Genomic DNA, 20,807 nt, shown 5'->3' on the forward strand with positions numbered 1-20,807 from the left:
TTTAAATTCAAAATCATCAGAATGCAGCACAAATGTTTATTGCTGTCATTAAGAGGATTTGTTCATTAAGAGGATTCTCTGTTGTTAGTGTGACGACAGATAAGCGTACAGCAGTTTCTGCGTCTCTCTGTTATTACAGTTTTGTGGCTACACATCAAAAAAAGATGCTGCACAACAGGAGTGAACAACTGTGACCCTTACTTCTGACGTCCTTACATCTCGTTTCAGCTTATTGTTCAACAACAACCGAACAACCGGAAACCACCACTGATCCAGGACTCACCACCACAGGTCTGACAAGTTACTCAAAGTTCTACTGGTGTTTTATTAAAGTAACATGGGCAGTTGTTTAATATGTCTGTTTGATTCCAGATTCTGCCGTCCCACAGTGTGGTGACCTTGTACTAGATTAAACCATGATCCTAATTTGTGACTTGGTGTTAATTCTAAAAGACTTTTATGTAAAGTCAGAACAATCTCTGTATAGATGTTATCTCTTTCATGCAATGTTTATGATATGCAGTGACAGTTTTGTCTTTTCTGCCTTAGTGAGGAGTTTATCTAAACCTTAGTTTTAACATTTCTCTTTCAGATCAACCTTCTTGTCGGTACAACTGTGGATACAACATGGGAAGCTGCTCCTGCTCCAGTTCCTGTCAGTGGAATGGAAACTGCTGCCATGACTACTACTGTAAGTGTAACCTCAACAGGTTGTTAGTTGATAGTGCTCATAAAAGCTTGTTATAAACCCTGCTGCAAAAAGTTTGTGCATTTTTTTCTTTTTCTTGCAGCAAACTGTGGATACCTCGATACCACCACACGTAAGACAACATCATGAGTCTTTAATAGAATTTAACACTTTAAAAAAAAAAAGATTACAATGATTGTCAAGACAAAAACAAGCTAAGCATATTTCATTTGAAAAGTATTTATACCCCTTTAACTTTTCTTTACATTTTGTCACACTACAACTGCAAACTTGGATGTATTTTTTTTGATTGCATAGCATAGAAAAAGACAAAGTTGTGGATAATTGTTTAATTTTCACAAAATAAAAATTAAATGCATCCTTTCACTTTCCTGGACAACATGCAAATAAGGTTTTAAATATAGTTACAATAGTTGCAAAACTGTAAACTCACCAAGACATTCAAGCCTCTACAAGTACAGAGAACTGCAGATGTGACTGCACTTCTAAAAGATGTTTGCCAAACAGGTTGGAATACAAATGAATTTTCCTTTATGTTAAGCAAATTGAAAGTTAATATTTATCTTTCCCCAAAATTCTAATTAAACCAATACATTTTTGTGAGTTTAACATGAAAATAATGTGGCAAAAGTTAAAGATGTGAACATTTTGTAGGATACTGCATCCAATGAAGGTTGGAAGAGCCTTGCAGATACAACATTTGTGAATTACTTGCTTACTTTCTCTCTGACCTGTTCAACAGCTCAACCTTCTTGTCAATACAACTGTGGATACAACATGGGAAGCTGCTCCTGCTCCAGTTCCTGTGAGTGGAATGGAAACTGCTGCCATGACTACTACTGTAAGTGTAACCTCAACAGGTTGTTAGTTGATAGTCCTCATAAAAGCTTGTTATAAACACTGCTGCAAAAAGTTTGTGCATTTTTTCTTTCTCTTACAGCATACTGTGGATCCTTCACAACCACGTATCCTGAGCTCACCTCATGTAAGACATCATCATCAGAGCCTTTGACAGAAGAAAATACAAGCATTTGATTAATTTCTTTTTTAATATTACAGTAAATGAACATGGCAAAAATGAGCAAAGCAGACACATCTACTATTCCTTTTAACAGTATTTATACCCCTTGAATAATTTGTGTAAAAAGTTGAAGATGTGAATATTTTTGTAGGATTCTGCATCCACTGAAGGTTGGAAGAGCCTTGCAGATGCAACATTTGTGAATTACTTGCTTACTTTCTCTCTGACCTGTTCAACAGCTCAACCTTCTTGTCGGTACAACTGTGGATACAACATGGGAAGCTGCTCCTGCTCCAGTTCCTGTCAGTGGAATGGAAACTGCTGCCATGACTACCACTGTGAGTGTAACCTCAACTGGTTATTAGATGATAGTGCTCATAAAAGTATAAACACTGCTGCAAAAAGCTTGTGCATTTTTTTCTGTTTCTTGCAGCATACTGTGGATACCTCTATACCACCATCTATCCTACCACATGTAAGACAACATCATCAGAGCCTTTAACAAAATTTAACAGATTTATTTAAGATGACAAAGAATGGACATGACAAAACCAAGCAAAGGATAGTTACTTTGAAAAGTATTTATACCCCTTTAACTTTTTTTTTACATTTGTCACATTGCAACAGCAAACGTGGATGTATTTTATTTCATTTGCATAGCATAGAAAAAGACAAAGTTGTGGATGACTGTTGGAAGAGCCTTGCAGATACAACATTTGTGAATTACTTGCTTACTTTCTCTCTGACCTGTTCAACAGCTCAACCTTCTTGTCGGTACAACTGTGGATGGCACATGGGAAGCTGCTCCTGCTCCAGTTCCTGTCAGTGGAATGGAAACTGCTGCCATGACTACCACTGTGAGTGTAACCTCAACACGCTGTTAGTTGATAGTGCTCATAAAAGCTTGTTATAAACACTGCTGCAAAATGTTTGTGGATTTTTTTTCTTTTTCTTGCAGCATACTGTGGAATCTCCACCATCGCACCCACCTCACGTAAGACAACATCAGTCTTTAATGGAATTTAACTTTTTTTTTTTTAAGTTTGCAATGATTGTCAAGACAAAAAGAAGGAAAGGATAGTTACTTTGAAAAGTATTTATAGCCCTTTTACATTTCTTAACATTTTGTCACCTTACAAACGCAAAACTGATTTTTTTCCACTGCATAGCACAGAAAATACAAAGTTGTGGGTATCTAATAAAATAAAAATTAAATGCCTCCTTTCGCTTTCCTGGACAACATGCAAATAAGGTTTTAAATATAGTTACAATAGTTGCAAAACTGTAAACTCACCAAGACATTCGAGCCTCTACAAGTACAGAGAACTGCAGATGTGACTGCACTTCTAAAAGATGTTTGCCAAACAGGTTGGAATACAAATGAATTTTCCTTTATGTTAAGCAAATTGAAAGTTAATATTTATCTTTCCCCAAAATTCTAATTAAACCAATACATTTTTGTGAGTTTAACATGAAAATAATGTGGCAAAAGTTAAAGATGTGAACATTTTGTAGGATTCTGCATCCACTGAAAGTTGGAAGAGCCTTGCAGATACAACATTTGTGAATTACTTGCTTACTTTCTCTCTGACCTGTTCAACAGCTCAACCTTCTTGTCAATACAACTGTGGATACAACATGGGAAGCTGCTCCTGCTCCAGTTCCTGTGAGTGGAATGGAAACTGCTGCCATGACTACTACTGTAAGTGTAACCTCAACAGGTTGTTAGTTGATAGTCCTCATAAAAGCTTGTTATAAACACTGCTGCAAAAAGTTTGTGCATTTTTTCTTTCTCTTACAGCATACTGTGGATCCTTCACAACCACGTATCCTGAGCTCACCTCATGTAAGACATCATCATCAGAGCCTTTGACAGAAGAAAATACAAGCATTTGATTAATTTCTTTTTTAAGATTACAGTAAATGAACATGGCAAAAATGAGCAAAGCAGACACATCTACTATTCCTTTTAACAGTATTTATACCCCTTGAATAATTTGTGTAAAAAGTTGAAGATGTGAATATTTTTGTAGGATTCTGCATCCACTGAAGGTTGGAAGAGCCTTGCAGATGCAACATTTGTGAATTACTTGCTTACTTTCTCTCTGACCTGTTCAACAGCTCAACCTTCTTGTCGGTACAACTGTGGATACAACATGGGAAGCTGCTCCTGCTCCAGTTCCTGTCAGTGGAATGGAAACTGCTGCCATGACTACCACTGTGAGTGTAACCTCAACCGGTTATTAGATGATAGTGCTTATAAAAGTATAAAAACTGCTGCAAAAAGCTTGTGCATTTTTTCTGTTTCTTGCAGCATACTGTGGATACCTCTATACCACCATCTATCCTACCACATGTAAGACAATATCATCAGAGCCTTTAACAAAATTTAACAGATTTATTTAAGATGACAAAGAATGGACATCACAAAACCAAGCAAAGGATAGTTACTTTGAAAAGTATTTATACCCCTTTAACTTTTTTTTTTACATTTGTCACATTGGAACAGCAAACTTGGATGTATTTTATTTCATTTGCATAGCATAGAAAAAGACAAAGTTGTGGATGACTGTTGGAAGAGCCTTGTAGATACAACATTTGTGAATTACTTGCTTACTTTCTCTCTGACCCGTTCAACAGCTCAACCTTCTTGTCGGTACAACTGTGGATGGCACATGGGAAGCTGCTCCTGCTCCAGTTCCTGTGAGTGGAATGGAAACTGCTGCCATGACTACCACTGTGAGTGTAACCTCAATACGTTGTTAGTTGATAGTGCTCATAAAAGCTTGTTATAAACACTGCTGCAAAAAGTTTGTGGATTTTTTTTCTTTTTCTTGCAGCATACTGTGGAATCTCCACCATCGCACCCACCTCACGTAAGACAACATAATCAGAGGCTTTAATAGAAGAAATATATGCATTTGTTTCAATATTGTAAAGATTACAATAAATGAATATGACAAAGATAAGCAAACAAACACCGCTACTGTTCTTTTAAAAAGTATTTATACCCCTTGAACTTTTTCACTATTTGTCAGATAATAACTGCAAATGTGGATGTATTTTCTCCCATTGCTTCCCAAAGATAAAGGCAAAGTTGAGGATAACAGTCTACTTTTCCATTGATTATTAAAATATTTTTACCCTCCTGTGTATGGCAGCTCAACAGTCATGTGAAAACAACTGTGGCAGCTACCTGGGAAGCTGTTCCTGCCAATACTCATGTCAGTGGAATGGAAACTGCTGCCATGACTACTACTGTAAGCTCAAATTTGCCAACATCACCTGGATCTGCATCCATATTTTGACATTACAATTAGTAATTGATTACAATTAGACTGTTGTGAAATATATGAGAGAAAAAAACAACAATTTATTTTCTGATTCATGCAGCTTACTGTGAATGGACCACTGAAGTTCCCACCTCAGGTAAAACATTTGTTTTCTGTAGATCTATTTTAAAGAGACACGTTGAACATAATAATAGAACTTGTTTGTGGAGGGAATCTTTAGATAAAAAAAACCAATATATATATATATATATATATATATATATATATATATATATATATATATATATATATATATATATATATATATATATATATATATATATAATATATATATATATATATATATATATATATATAAATTACAGTTTATTTAAATAATGTTGTGTCACAGCAATTGTAAAATTATCATAATACATTTATAAAAAACTTCAATGAGATCTTATCCTCCTGTAGCAGGGCCATGCGGAGGCTCCCTGTTTGGTTCTGGTACCATTTCAAGCCCCAACCACCCCGACTACTACAACGACAACTCCTACTGCGTGTGGCAGCTCAGAGCTGCATACGACCAAAGGATCTTCTTGGCATTTTCTTACCTGCAGTGAGTAGAAACAGTCAAATCCAGTCACGTTACGAGAATGGAAAATACTGTCCGGATTTGTTTTGAAATTTCTACAAATCTTTTTCAAAAAATGTTTACATTTTCCTGCCGCTTCCACAAACAGATTGGAGAACTGTTGCACCTGTGACTACATTTCAGTCTACGATGGACCGTACACTAATTCACCATATTTGGGGAAAGTGTGCAACAACAGTCTGAGCAATTTCTACTCCACCTCCAACTACATGACAGTGATCTTCCATTCGGACATGTCTGTGGTCGGCCGAGGATTCAGAGCTGAGTTCATGAGCTCTCTGAAACCCAGCTCAGGTACGCCTGGGTTTTCATGTCTTTATCTTTCGGTTGTAAATTCTTACGTGAGGCAATTGCTGAACTGGTCAAGTTGTAGGGCACAATTATCTATTTGTTTATTGAATATTGAACATAATTCTCCTTCAGGTCGTGTTGACTGCTCCTCAGACAACATGAACATCGTTATCAACCGAGCCTACCTGAACTCTCTGGGCTACGACGCCCACAGTTTGTACCTGGACGATCCGTCCTGCAAGCCACAGATTTCCAGCTCCGAGGTGGTCTTCAGTTTCCCCCTCACCTCTTGTGGAACCGTCAAACACGTGAGCAACTCGGCGCATTCTCGAAAAATATGAATACTATTTAAACATTTTCCAGCATTATTCTTTAACGTTCGCCAACTCTCGAGAACCGCATGCAGATTCTCATGTCTCAAAACCTTCCTCGACAATCAGCTCAACAGCGGCAGAATTGTGTTCACCAACAACATCCGTGGATTTCCCTCGTCGCAAGGAGAGATCGTGCGTCAGTCTTACCTGAAGATGAACGTCAACTGCACCATGGAGCCGGATTCTGTCTCCCAGATCATGTTTGTTGTGAGTAACGCGGGTAACAGCAGCATCGCTGGTTCGGGGCGATACAACACCAGCATGGCTTTCTACACGTCCAGCAGCTTCAGCTATAAGGTATTGTTTGATCTTGGAGATCGGGGCCGTGGAAAGTTTATGTTGGAAATGGTACGATGCTGATATTTCGCTTTCTTCCGTTCAGGTGACTGATGTCCCGTATGAGGTTGCCCTCAACCAGGACTTGTATGTTCAAGTGGACATGAGTAGGCATGACAGTAACCTTGTCCTCTTCCTGGACACCTGCGTGGCCGCCCCAACGCCCTTTGATTTCGAAACCAGACCTTATTATTTAGTGCGAAATGGGTAAAACGAGAAAATGCAGCTCACCAGAGCTGCCATTTTTCTCCTTTCCTCCTTTTTCTTTTTTTGCTAAAAAGAGATTTTTTTTTTCTGTTTTTACTTCCAGGTGTTCTGTTGACAGCACGTACCGCCCCATATCTTCTGGCAGCTCATACAGAGCCCGTTTTACATTCAAGGCCTTCGCGTTCCTGCGAGGCACAGACTCTGTGTACCTCCAGTGCAAGGTCCTGATCTGCCCCGCCTCGGAGAGCAACTCCCGCTGCCGCCGCGGATGCAGCAGACGCAGGGCCAGGGAGCTGGAGCCCAAACACGAGAGCCAAACTCTGGTCATGGGTCCCATTCAGCTCAAAAGTAAGAATGTATCTCAATTTATTCCATACAGTGCCTTGAATACGAACAGAAGCCCAAAGAGATGTTGTGACTTCATCAGAAAAATTAAGGTTGAGCATTTTTCTGTTGGCAGAATCTGAGGAAGAGAAGAAAGAGCCCGAAGAGCAGAACGAGGCTTAAGTTGTTTCTACGGAAACCTCATCCAATCAAATCTGTATCCCTTAAAAATGAAATGCTAGATTCCACTTAATCTTTCTTTCCTTTCTCCCTCATTATCTGATTAAATGCATTATTGAAAGACAAGCTGTGCGTCTCATTGAGTCAAACTCTCAACTGAAGTGAATTTTCTTCCAGTGGGAAAAAAAAGAAGTGACATCCATCATCTTTCCTTTATCCAAGTTTGATTTGCTGCGGTAAAAGCTACAACAGGAACCCAGATATTCCCCTTCCTGCTCATTCTGGCCAAATCTAAGATGCTTTAGGCCTGCTACAAGGTCTCCTCTTAGTGGAAAGTTCCCAAACTAAAGCTTAAAAAAAAAAAAAAAAAAACACTCAGGAGGAATCTTGATGAGGTGCTGAAACCTTCGTTGACTTGTTTTGATGCGCAAAATCTTAATTATCGGGCCATGATCCTTTTCTCAAGCCCATAGCTGACAGCAGAAATGTATAGATCTTCCCTTTTTAGCTTTGGTTCTTTTTCATCATGACATAAATACTTCAGTCATTTTATTCTTCTCCTACGTCTTAACATACAAGCAGAACACCACGACACACAGACTCTATATTCACCAACTTCCTGCCTCTGACTGTTAGATCAGCAGAATCAGTGGCTTCCTTTAAAGGCCAGATAAAAACTAAGTTTTTTAAATTCAGTTTTTGCTTAAATTTGTATTGGGCTTTGTGATTTTAATCTTGAAAAGTGCAATATGAATAAAGTGGATCTGATGCACCGTTCCTCCAGAACCCAAGATTTGACAACCGGTCAGACCCTCACCTCCAACACCCTTACAGTAAACATCCCTCATTTGTCAAAGCACACTTTCAGCCCCCATTCTGGAAAAAGACAAAAAAAATAAAAAATTGAAAACCCCTGCCAACCAAAAAAAAAAAAACGAGGCAAAGTTCAAGTCGGTTAGAAAACACTTTACTTATAAATTAGTAATCCATATCACAAGAAACTCTTCTGCCATCTCAGCTCAGGGAGACGGTGATGGTCAGAAGTTTAACATTCATGAATCTACGACAGACAGAGAACATAAGGCAGCCTTTTACTGAATGTCTCCATTGAATTTAAGAACAATAACAAGGTGGTGCTTCTAAAAACAGCAACTCCACCCTCTACGTGTGTTGGTAAGCAACAGACAACAGTACCCGAGACAAAGGACAACCTTGCTGAAGTCTTACAGCCAACACAGTTAAGCTTTTTGTTTTTGTTTTTTTTTTTAACATGGAACATCTATCCAACCATTCAGAATATAATACTCAATAAATATTCAAAGTAAAAAGCACTGGGATACTTATATTTAATGAAAGATTTCATCGAGAACTACCAAAGGCTAGATCGTGCTACGTGGCAATCCTGAAACAGTGTTCATATGAGACACAAGTTTGATTTTGTATTTAAATACGGAGACACTTGTTACAAAATGACTTCATACAATGTCAAAAAAGTCAGACGGTGACATGATGCTGTAAAAAATAAAAAATAAAAAAATGTAATTCGGACAAAACGAATTAAAAGAAACAAGTTAACCACGCTATCATGATGGAGGAACCTTAAAACACTTCCTGACCAAACGCCGTCTTATACAAGCTTTGGCCAGGTTTCACTGCTTGATGCCACTTTTCTTGTGCCAGACAGAGCTGGCATGAACTCTTAGGTTAGTTAGCAGCATTCATGGAGAAGAAATTTTGGCCAGAAAAATGTTGAGAAATACAATCACGGCAACCACAATCGAACCGCAACAACCGACTCTCCTGTTATCCATAAGGTTCTGGGTCTAGCTGCTGTAACACAAACAGGAAATAGTATTTTTAAAATGGCAGTCGTCTCAAACTTTTGACACACAAAAAAAACAAAAAAACATGACAATGTCAGGCACTGCAAAGAAATCGTAGTAATGCACCGAGCACAGAAATAATTTCAACACGGCTTCAATAAGGCCAACTGTAAATATCTGAGGAGTAAGTAGAAGTAACTTTGGGTGTGTTGAGACTTCATTTTTGTGGTGTTGTCAAAGATGTAAAAATATAAAAACCGGATCGCCTGATTTGCTCAGTGCCAAGTCAGATGTTTACGAGCACTAAACACAGGCAGACACCTCAAATTGTTTTTAAGGCAGTTAATGGTTTAGCTGAACAGTTTTCTTTTCCCCCCAAGGTGGAATGATTACAAAACGACAGTAATTTAGAAAAAAAAAAAAAAAGTTTTTGTATACTGTAGTGTTTTCTAATCCACATAATGTCAAAATTAGATGCATATGCTGCAGCAAGTTGATGCACTTTTTGCAGTCATGGCCGTGCTTTCTTTAGGCCCAGTCCTGGCTGAAAAATTGACAGTTTTCTTTCTAAAGTACAAAAGTTCATTTATCTTTAAGCAAATTTTAAACTGGTGGAGATAGGAGCCATTAGTGATGCAGACTGAGCTCAGACGCTTACAATTTTGACAAAACAGTTTTTTTTTTTCCAACATTATGACGATCTTAAATATTCTATTAAAAAAAATGGTTCCAGAATCTATAAAACATGTTCCTTCTGGATAGATGTCCAAAAGCGAGACCTCGACTCTGAATCTGTGGACAACCTTTTAAAGCAGCATTTAAACCAGAAAACCAAAAAATTCAAAAACAACCAACCAATCCTGACACAAACAGTAGCAAGACTTTCAGCCAGAACCGAAAGTTTGCCGATAGCTACAAAAAAAACGTAGTTATGAGCAATGCAAATACATATTATTTGGAGTGTGTTTATCTATGAGACTGTATATATAATTTGGCCACCGTAAATGTAACAGTGTGCACCCAATTTGTCTTTCTGAGGTTCACTAAAGTTTTGTGTTTTATAATGAATCCGTTTTGGAGAAGAGTTCAAATGAATCATTAAACACCCAAAATCAAAGACATTCATACGAAGCTGAGTGCATGTAAACCTCTGATGGGCACTGAGTTTTTCCCCAAAGGAAAAGGTGTCGAGTGCAAATTAAAAAATACGACCTGGAAAACTCATGTTGCACAGGTGACTTTCAACTTGATGTAATTTTCTGTTCACAAATCTATTAAAACTTTGTACGTTTAAAATTCAACATAGAAAACTGATTGAATATTTAGGAGATTGCTATTTGCTAAAACGCATCCACATATGCAAGTTTGAGTCAAATCCAGTGCATTCCAAATAAATAAACCACATAGGGAAAAGGATCCAGAATAAATGTGACTTCTACCACCACCACCTGCAAATAAATTCTTGAGATGTCAAAAACACTGATTATTCCTTTGTAACACACTAGAACGGGGCACCTTTAGCTATATCTAAAAAATAACGTTCTGAATGCCAACGTTGCCCTGTGCAAGTATAACTTTAAAAGCCTATGCTACATACAGGCCAAGTGAAATACCGATAAATAAAACTCCTAGTAAGTAAAAACAAGCGGTGTGCTAAAAGAGTTCTCAAGAGTTTTTTTCCCCCCCGTTCTGCGATCACTTGTGCTGCCCCCGGGCGAAGTGGCAGGCAAAGTCGTACTTGCTCTTGCACTTGTGGCCGCAGATGTTGCACTGGAATGGGTTCTCGTAGCCGTGGCACCCCATGTGGATGGTGTAGAGGATGTTGTCGGGGAAGTAGATGTCACAGTGTTGGCAGTGATGCAGCACGTGGGGGTCCTGAACGGGGGCGGACTGGCCCGGGGCCGGGGTGCTGGGCTGGCTGTTGGATATGCTCGGGGTGCTGGTGCGCCCGCTGTGCTCGCTGCACGGTCCCCCCGTGGGACTGCAGTTACTGTGCGGAGGGGCGCGGGGCTCCGGGGTGATCGGGGAAGAGGAAGCGGCACGAGTCATGCTGGCCGTGACGGCAACAGGGGCGGTGGCGGGGTGCGGCTGCTGAATGAGAAAGGGCTTTTCGTCCACTACGGACTCTGCTCCAGGAGACATGGGAGGCTGGGTCTGAGCCTGGGCTTCTGAGGGAAGGCTGGCCAGCTGGCCTGCCAGGGTGGACAGCTGGTTCAGAGGGTTATCCATCACCATCTCATGGTGGAGATGGTGGTTTGGGTCAGAGGAGAGCCCGTCCTCAGCCGCCCGGCTCTGGTTGTCGAAGGTTTCTTGGCGCAAGTGGGGCAGCTCGTGGGAGAAGTCGTTGGCCCCGTCAGCTTTGTGCACCACCATCGACGGGGGGCTGAAGTTGATGAGGAGACGTCGACCGTAGGCCAGAGAGCTGGCCTTCTTCTGCAGGACACTCAGCATCTTCTTATGGGAAAGGGAGCGAGCACCTTTCATTGGCAGGAGTTTGTGCCGTCTGCGGCGATGGTGCGACAGGTTGCTGCGGTCGCTGCAGCGGAACGAGCAGAGCTCACATTTGTAAGGCTTCTCGCCCGTGTGAGAGCGCATGTGAGCTTCCAGGTGGCGCTCGTAGGCGGAGGCAAATGGGCACAGGTGGCAGCGGTGAGGCTTCTCTCCTGTTTATCAAGAAAAAAAATTTTGACCAACATTTGTTTGCAAATATTTTCATGTCACATAAGTCACTGTGATTTGTGGAATGATCTCTAAAAAACATACCTGTGTGAATGCGGATGTGTTCAATGAGTCGGGCTGTTCCTCTCGTGGCATAGTTGCAGTAGCGGCACTTGAGTTTGCCATCGTAGGTCCTCTCGAAACCATCAACCAGGATCCCTGAGCTGTCCTCCAGGGATATGTCCACCGAAGGATGTTCCAGGCCATTCTGGCTGCATTCTGTGACCAAAATGTGTTGCACAAAAACCATATGAAGCAACATACTAATCTTTTTGTTTGTTATGTGTTCGTGGATACCGTTGCAGCTTTTTTTTTATATTTAAAACATGGGTTTACCAGTTGATTAAAACCTGCAAATCCTAAAGGCAATCGATTGCACTGTATTTTGTTTAGTGGTTTCAAAGTAAAGGGGGCTGAATATAAGCAGACACTCAAATTTTATTTAATTTAAAAAGAAAAAAACTCCTTAACATCACCGTGATATTTAATTTCCCTGTGGGATTTAAAAAGTATCTCTGAAATTAATTGAACTGAATTGCCCTTCACAATACTGTGTGAGGGTGCTTAGCATTAAAGCACTGTAAAATGCATTGAAGTTTCTGGCTGTAACATGGCGAGATTTGAACATGTTAAAAGGATACAAATACTTGATCTGAGGCACTGTACCTACACACAAAAATGCATTCTAAAATCAAATTCAAAACTATTTTATTAATCCCAAAGGGAAATTAAATAACCACATAAACAGAACCAAGACATGCTGTCATGTTTGAAATAAATAAATAAATAAATAAAATAAAAATAATACTCAGTATGTCTTGGGAGTAATATGTATAAAATACAGTTATTTGTTGCTTCACTATGTTGACTAAATTGTATGGTGGCCTAGAGGGTTTTACAAAACGTAAAAGCCACAACGGTGAAGTTATGCTAGCATGTTTTTCACATCTTCTGTTTTAGCATAAATTCCTTTGTGGCTTTTTGCTGTTGCTATGTTGCTTTGGCATTTTGTTGAACCTTCTGAGCCACCGTAAAACGGCGATTAACACATTAATCACATTTAGACACGTTAATACTGAGACTACCAAGCATATTCCTGCTGCTTGCTGGGGACATTCATAAAGCAACGATATAGAACAGAAAACACATGAGAAACACGTCACCTGCTGGCAGCTCGTCCACCTCCTTGACCCCGCTCACAGAGCCTGATATCATGTTGACATGTTGAGTCTGCTGGCTGAGATACTCCTGGAAATCCTTCACAAAGTCCAGCGTGTCCGGCTTTTCCTCCCCCATCGGAAGAAAGTGACGGAGGTTCAACTCACTGCTTAACAACATCACATATTTGGACACTTATCAGTGAGGACAACGGAAACATTGAAGCGATTTTTTTTTTTAAAAGACAAAAACATCTGGGCAGGTACATGTAAAACGCTATGTTTTGTAATCTCCACATTTGTCAGTGTATTTAATGTCATTTAGTTGAACTGTAGAGCATACCAACCTCCAAAGATAAAAACAGCCGGATGATTTCTTTAAAAAAATAATAATAAAAAACTGGTGTTAAGTCCCGTTTACTGGCTAGCCAGACACAAAGACAGAAAAACCCTGGAGAACAATGATTGACAAGCAGGAAATCGGCGCGATCCAATGTCTGGTCGGTGTTTTCTACACGCAGCTCCTCCTCATCATCGTTAGCATCACCATCATCGTCATGTTTGTTACCAAAACCGTGTTAGCCGGCCAGCTAACGTTAGCTCCGTTAGTGAAAAACATATTTTTTAAAAAAGACTCCACCGAAAATCAGACGAAGACACAATAGTTTACATTAGGGAGAATGTTCCAGTACGCTAAAATCACTTACATCGCTCACAATTATGAGAACAACAGCAAGTATTTCCCAGGGAAGCTAGCGGGCTAAATCAAAACAATTAACCAGTTAAAGTCCATGTTGCGTCGTTAAAAACCGTCCCCTAAAACTGCAACACCTAAACAAAGGTTCCCACCGGGAATGTAGCGGTAATTTTTGATTTTATTTATTTTTATTTTGTCAGCAACTGTTTTTGTCTCTTATGCTTTTCTTGCAAGCAGTAAAAAGGTCAACCAGGACAGCATTAAAAAGCAAGAAATGAAAAAGATCTTTAAAATTACTGTATTAATACTATAAAAACATTTTTAATTTGGTCAGAATTGTTTAAACTTAATTGCCATATGAAATCAAGACATTCTCATTTATTTGGTCGGGAACTTTAAAGTCTTAGTCTTTAACACTTCATTAATAGTTCAAAATTATTGTTAAAATTAAAATAAATATTTTTAATTTCAAATTTTTAAGAATCTACAAATTCAATCTACTCTACGTAGTTTTTTTCACAGGCCACTTTCATGTTTTTCTGAAATCAATGCAAGTTATCTCACAAATGGTAGAAAATTTCATATATAGAGAAAAAATCTTTTCAAATAAAGTTGAACTTTTATTATTCATCTTATTTATCATTATTTCTATTTTTATTTATTATATATATTTTCACATTTTATCACGTAACAATTAATAACTTTCTCTGGTGGGTAAGCACAGATGTTTTTACACGTAAAATGTATGGCATGCATGCACTCATGACCCTTAGTCTGAGACTCTCAAAATAAAGTCCAGCGCAACCAAATTACAGCAAAAGTCACCTAATTAGGTAATCCGAGTTCATAAGTGTGTAATTTGTTCCCAGTATTAAAATAAGATAAGATACAAATGCTTTGTAATTTATCTTACAAAGATAAAAAGATGAAGTGAACATGTCTTTCTTAGTTAGTCATAACTTCCTCCCGTAGAGTAAAAAGAGCACACTTACTTGTATGTGATTTTAAGTCAATTTTTGAGTCCATTTTTGTTGAAGGAGACTCTGTGCTTGATGTTTGTTCTTAAAACATTCATGGGCTGATCAAATTTTTATTGAGGAAGATTTACACTTTCATTGACTATATTTATAAGACATTTTAGGGAAATGGACACAGAAAACATAACTGATTTGAAAACAGTGAACGGTTAAACTTGCTCATGGGAAATGGAAACGCTGTAAAGAGTTTGTCAGAGAGGAAACTGGCGAAGGATGTGTGAGTCACCCCTTTTTAATTTAGTTGCTCTAGAGATGTTGAAAAAAATGCAACATAAAATTTTCTTGGGAATGTCAGAACCTTGCCCTGGTAAAGTTATACTCTACAAACCCATTGTGTCAAGTGTCATGTCACGTATTTTTTTATAGCATAGATCATTTTCGTCTTTGAAGGTAAAGTAGCATTGTTGCAGTTGCTTGGCACCAATGATTGTCTTCTGCTTATCTATGTGGAGGGACATACAGCCCTCTACTCAACAACATTCTCCAGCTCCCTGTGAGATCAGTGTGTACCCTGGCCAGAAGAAATAGATCATCCCAAGAAAGTTGTGGTTCTTCGTTCACCTAGCTGACTCTTTTTGACGGGGTGGAGTAGGGGCTCTAATATTAACTCTCCTTGGATCACAGTGTTCCTCTACTCAAGTCTAAGGCCAAGTCCACTTTCCCTAATACGAATGAAGATCATTTCTGCTGCTTCTGCCGGAGACCTTGTAAATCAAGAGTCATTTGGCTCAGATCTTTATTCACGGCAACTAATCAAAGCAGCATCCACATTACTGAGGGCATGGCTCCAACCCATCTGTTTATTTCCTGCTCTGCCCCACCTTCACTTGTGAGCAGGACACCAAGAAACTTGAAACTTCCACTTGAGGCAGAGATTGGCCTCGATTTAAGAAACAAGGCTTTAGACAGAGGAGACATCTCTCTTACTCACTATGTTGCCCCCCTTTGGCAACCTTAGGTCCATGTTTACACATCTCTTTCCCTTTTAAACCAGTGATTTTGCTTTTATTTAGAGAAGAATGTGCTTGGTTATACATTTTACATAGTTTTTTACATCATCCAAACATTGGACTGTTCAAACTGATAAGAAAATAACCACAGAATGAGTTTGTCAATTAAACTGAATGTGGTATCACCAAGCAATCACCAAGGTGTTCTATAAGGTGAAAGACAACCGAGAAAGAGTTCTGCATTCAATGATGGTTTGCACCTTTCAGATTTTGACTTGAATAAAAAGAGTAAAACGTTTATCCCTTAAAATCTTTCATCTAGTTTTTTTGTGGTCTATCACCGAAAGTCTCACCATGTCTCACTAAAATACATCAAAGTTTGTAGTTGTGATAGGACAAACTGTGTAAAAGATCAACTAATATGCAAAATTATGCACCGTCCTGCTTACGTCTGTCAGTTAAGTGTCCTCTTTATATTGAAATATATACACAGGTAATTATTTCCTGATCCTTATCCTCTGTTCATTACCTTCGGTGTCATTTTTCACAGAGAAGTGGAAGCACCCATCTCTTGTCACCAGCTGATGAAATTAACCGATAGCCTGTCATCCACATACCATAAGACATGACACACTTTCAGATGTACAGTTTGTAATTATACTCAAGTGTCAAATGAGGCACGGCAATAGCAATACGTCCAGAGGCCACTGACAGATTCATTCAAATTTGATCACAATCAATAATTAACAAGTTAAGTGCACAGTGAAGATCATGTTGCCCCATTTGTGTCAAACTTGTAGGAAAACCACCGAGGAGAAGATGATAAACGGCCAATTAGATGGAGACTACTGTATCCTTTTACTCCTCAACAACTGCTACCATCAAGAGCATGCATGTCACAGGAGTAACAAAAGCCTGCTGGCATCTTTACTTTGCAATTTGAGCTGTTCATTTAGAGTTCATTTTTAGGTTCATCTACCTGACTACCATCGGATCTTTACAGTAGGTCATTCTTATGTAAAATGAGCAGGATTTTTACCGTTTGAGCAGCAATTCTTTGGTAAGTTCAAGTAGCTCTCCACGCTCTCTGGTACAGTAAAGACTTTGGACACCAGATGGCGCACACGCACCAGTAGTGAAAATGGCTTCGCCCACTCTGCTTGAATTAACACTTTGAGAAGCCAGCACATCCGGGATGTTATGGCGCATAAGGTGAGATTACACTAATTAAGGCTGTGTCTTGAACGTCTCATCATTGCCAAGATTCTGGAAGGTTCTTGCACCTGCGGAACCAAAGGACAGTCGACCTTATCCGGTGAACCTCGGCCACGAGTAGAGCCAGTTACATCACCCTCCAACAGCCTGTCCTCGCTAATGTTATTTTATTGCATTTTAATTATGCTCAGGTTTCTACCGAGGCCTGAACCTCCTGAATAATTTACAAGCAGCCATGGTGATTTGTGGGCACGAGAAGACAAAAGAGCACACTTCCCATTGCGGTGGTCTAATTTGTCTCAATAGTTTTGTTTTTTAAAAAATCCTGCCGCAGAAATTATTGAGCCACTAATCTTCGGTCGCATTTAAAACTGCGAATCTCCAGAGGTTTCAAATCATTGTGGCCTCTTGACTAAAGGAATGATTTATTGAGCCTAAAAATACTAAAGGGGAGCATTGGGTCAAACTTAATTTTGCATTCATGACTTGTTCAATTCCAGATACATTAAGCTGTTCCGCTAAAGGGCAGCTGCTCTGCTAATGAGACTGGTAGCAGGTTATACTCTTATTGCATCCAGTATGTGACTCTTTGCAGTACAGGTATGTTTTTTTCCCCCACATGAAATATGCCTTTGGAGTTACTAAAAAGTTTTCAAAAGGTTATCAATTTAAAACAGTTTCATAAATCAGTCGGTTACACAGTAATGTGGATTTTTTTTTAAAGGAATAGACTTGATTCGGGTCATTGGACTCAAACCAGTTTTGGTGTCATGCCCTTACAAGGTTCAAGTGTGCAAAAAGTGGAGGTTTTTGAACACTATGGCTCCAAACCCAGGGCGTCTTCCACTTGGGGGTGCTAGACGCTCTTTCACAAAACGAGAAGTAAAAAAAATCACATCTCATTTGTGCCCTGAAAGAGTTTTGTATGTGCTGTAAATACATGTAAATTCACCCCCCATGTCCTCTTAGGTTAAAACATATCACAGCAACATGGGCTTGTAGATTTTGTTGGAAAACCCATAAAACACATATGGACACATGTGGACTCACGCCTAGAAGGGCAGCTTAGAGAGAACACTTAACCTGAAAGTTATGTTTATAGTTTGTAGGAGGATGGATCCTCAGGAGAACCATGGCCAGGACTCAAGCCCAGGACCTTATTGCTTGCAAGGCAATAGTGCTACAACGGCTTCACTGTACAGTCCTGCTTGCAAAACATTAATTTATAAAAAAAAAAAAAAAAATCTATTTTGGGTCCCCAAAAACGTGTTGTCGCAGATTACTGCAGAGGGAAGTCCTCCTAAAACCTGCTCCTAGCAGTAAAACTTTGGCACGCCGACATGATTTAAGCAAATAAATATGGGTATTATTATTATTATTATTATAACAATAGACGATACAGAACCAACCCGGGGACAACACCTGTCTCTGAGAGGCTGACAGTGTTATCCACTTGCTCCGATTCGCATTTAAAAGGCCTTTCTGGCAAGATTCCCTTCTCCCCTTAATCACTTGATTTAAAGGCCTCTTGTTGTTTAACACTACACTGGACAATTAATTTACTCCTCCTTTCGCTGAAAGAAATTAGAATTTAATTTAAAGAAGGTCTTTAGCAGTTTTGTGAGACTCCGTGCCATTTGTTATGCTTGCGTAGAAAGCTGTCTCGGAGATCACCCTCCTGGAAAAGCTTTTTAATCCCAGACAAGTGCAGCCATAGTAACAGCAGACAGGAGCCTCTTGGAAGCAGAAAAGTGAAGGGGAGGCTTGGAGATTTATTCTCCTTTGACTGAGACTGTTTCTTTTCTTGAGGTCTCCTGCTCCACGTGGAGAATTTGAAAAAGAACTGAGAGGTGGGGTGGGTAGGATAAAGGAGGTATATATTAAGCTTTTCTTTCCTCTCACCACTTAATTTCCTTGCAGGCGCGCCTTGCTCCGGTGTAATGAATGTAATTGCCGCCTTTGATGAGAATGCTATTATCTGGATCACACTTTACATGGGCAAACAAGACTTGGCCCTCCCTCCTCCTCCGCCTCCCATTTAACTCAGCAGTCAGACCCCCCAATTATGCAGAGAACAAGTGGCTTTTCATAAAACCAGCGTGTCGCTCTCGATTGGTGGGGCTTGGAGGCGGCTACATGTGGACAAAGGATAGATTAGATGTGATATAGGTGCACCAAAACCCCATTTCCTTGATTAATTTCCTGCATGGCTCATAGGAAAGGTTCTACTATTTCCCAGCTGAACTTAATCTTTCCTGCGAAGACGAAGGTTTTATCATTTGATAGATGTGTCAACTCGGTGGAAAGCGAGACATCTTATTGGCCTATGGTGGATTGTATTTATAGACTTTAAATGTGTCATTTTGTCGTTTCAGGGTATTTTATTGGGATTCTGTCGCCCTGCTGGGAGTTGAACTACAGTCTGAAGTCTTTTGTGTCCTCGTACAGGTTTTGTCCCAGGATCGGCCTTTAGGGGTTAGTGTGGTCAAAGCCAAAAAGGCCAAAACGTCAAGTTTTGATCCACATGTCTGCATGTCCCTTTCAAGATTTCTTGCAGTCACCGAACAGGACTACCTGTGGCTTTCTTTCAACAATGGCTTTTTCCAGGTCATTCTTTCATACAGGCCAGATTTATTAAGTCTTCCATTAATGGGTGATGGGATCTCTGCAGCTCCTCCAGAGTTCCCATAGGCCTTCTGGCTACTTCTCTGATCCCCATGTTGGGTTTAGATTTACAGGTGTACCATACTTTTTGCAATCTGAGATTATATTTTATGACCTGAACCTGTCTTAAGCCTAACCAACTTTTACTTGACTAATTTTTAAAGTTATTTCCCATGTCGTCACCATGTTATTCTGAAGGGAGTTGGTTGCACTGGATTTTATTCAGGGGTTATTTGAGTAAAGGGGATTGAATATAAATACACACTACACTAAGTTCTGCAGGTTTAAGTTGTTTGATTGCAATCCTTCACAACATTTTTTTTCTGGCCTCAACCTAGTTTCCATGCTGATCTTGTTCTGCCCTACTGTCATTACTTCACTCGCGCACAAAACAAATGAGGTTATTCACACATCATCTTTGTCTCTGTGTCACACATTCACAGACAGCGGTGCGCTAAATGCTCATTTAATAACAGGGGTGAACAGATATGGTGGGATTTTATGAACCGACGCGCAGTAAAGCTGCTGTCACATTAGGAAGTCTAAGCAGGGTATCACTGCCCTACATTCATATTGAAGTACCACTCAGCTACACACACACATACACACACATGCACGCACCAGACTGGCTGCAACAAACCCAGCGAGATTCTTTCCAATATTCCCAACAGGCAGAAATATCAGGAACAATCAAAGCGACTGTCACAAGTGACAAATTATACTATTACTCCTCAAAGATTGTCATTCTTGAAATCTATTCGCAGCCATTTCATCTTCATCAATGAGTGATTATTCCTCTAAGCAAGCAATTCCCCCGTGATTTATTGGTAATCGATTCATTTGACTATTAAGCTCTTAGCATCGCTCCAAGCAAACCGGCGGCAGCCGCATTCACTTGCATATGTATCCAAGCGGCGGCTCGTGGCAGTTTCATGGAGTGATGAATGCCGGCCCCTCGACCACCTGACTCTCGGAGGTTTATGCCATCAGAAACAGGTCGCTATCCAGGCCCCAGTCACGGCCAAGAAAGAATTGGCCAATATTTTTGAGTGAAGTGGCATTTTAGCAGTATTTATTTGATGGCTCCCACTACCAAAACCACGGCCCACAAATAAGTAGATGGTATAATAGCTTGTGACTGGCCGGCTGGCTCCCAACTTGAAATGAAGTGTCCGGT

General features: G+C 39.7%; 2 protein-coding genes across 6 annotated transcripts; one reads left to right on the forward strand and one right to left on the reverse strand.

Moving 5' to 3' along the window:
* Positions 1 to 161: 161 nt before the first annotated feature.
* Positions 162 to 7,495, forward strand: cuzd1.1 (CUB and zona pellucida-like domains 1, tandem duplicate 1). Of its 2 annotated transcripts, none has more exons than XM_081616479.1 (24): positions 162 to 291; positions 593 to 691; positions 792 to 821; positions 1,452 to 1,550; positions 1,650 to 1,694; positions 1,970 to 2,068; positions 2,164 to 2,205; positions 2,489 to 2,587; positions 2,689 to 2,724; positions 3,334 to 3,432; positions 3,532 to 3,576; positions 3,852 to 3,950; positions 4,045 to 4,086; positions 4,371 to 4,469; positions 4,571 to 4,606; positions 4,892 to 4,990; positions 5,124 to 5,159; positions 5,477 to 5,621; positions 5,746 to 5,951; positions 6,081 to 6,256; positions 6,389 to 6,619; positions 6,705 to 6,865; positions 6,969 to 7,213; positions 7,326 to 7,495. In XM_081616479.1, the coding sequence occupies exons 2-24, from the start codon at positions 628 to 630 to the stop codon at positions 7,370 to 7,372; spliced, it is 2,280 nt and encodes a 759-aa protein (XP_081472605.1). In that variant the 5' UTR covers positions 162 to 291; positions 593 to 627; the 3' UTR covers positions 7,373 to 7,495. The 2 variants fall into 2 exon arrangements, with proteins under 2 accessions (XP_081472605.1, XP_081472606.1); XM_081616480.1 differs by having other exon boundaries at positions 5,480 to 5,621.
* Positions 7,496 to 8,320: 825 nt separating this feature from the next.
* ikzf5 (IKAROS family zinc finger 5) lies at positions 8,321 to 13,880 on the reverse strand. 4 transcript variants are annotated; one of them, XM_008429284.3, is made up of 4 exons: positions 13,415 to 13,880; positions 13,074 to 13,234; positions 11,956 to 12,129; positions 8,321 to 11,855 (listed from the first exon to the last, which is right to left on the reverse strand). In XM_008429284.3, exons 2-4 carry the CDS (start codon positions 13,204 to 13,206, stop codon positions 10,888 to 10,890), a joined length of 1,275 nt encoding a protein of 424 aa, XP_008427506.1. In that variant the 5' UTR covers positions 13,207 to 13,234; positions 13,415 to 13,880; the 3' UTR covers positions 8,321 to 10,887. The 4 variants fall into 4 exon arrangements, with proteins under 4 accessions (XP_008427506.1, XP_008427507.1, XP_008427509.1 ...); XM_008429285.3 differs by having other exon boundaries at positions 13,074 to 13,237; XM_008429287.3 differs by having other exon boundaries at positions 13,775 to 13,871.
* Positions 13,881 to 20,807: the final 6,927 nt, after the last annotated feature.

This window comes from Poecilia reticulata, chromosome 15 (assembly GCF_904066995.2).
Source record: "Poecilia reticulata chromosome 15, P_reticulata-male-v2, whole genome shotgun sequence".
NCBI lineage: Eukaryota > Metazoa > Chordata > Actinopteri > Cyprinodontiformes > Poeciliidae > Poecilia > Poecilia reticulata.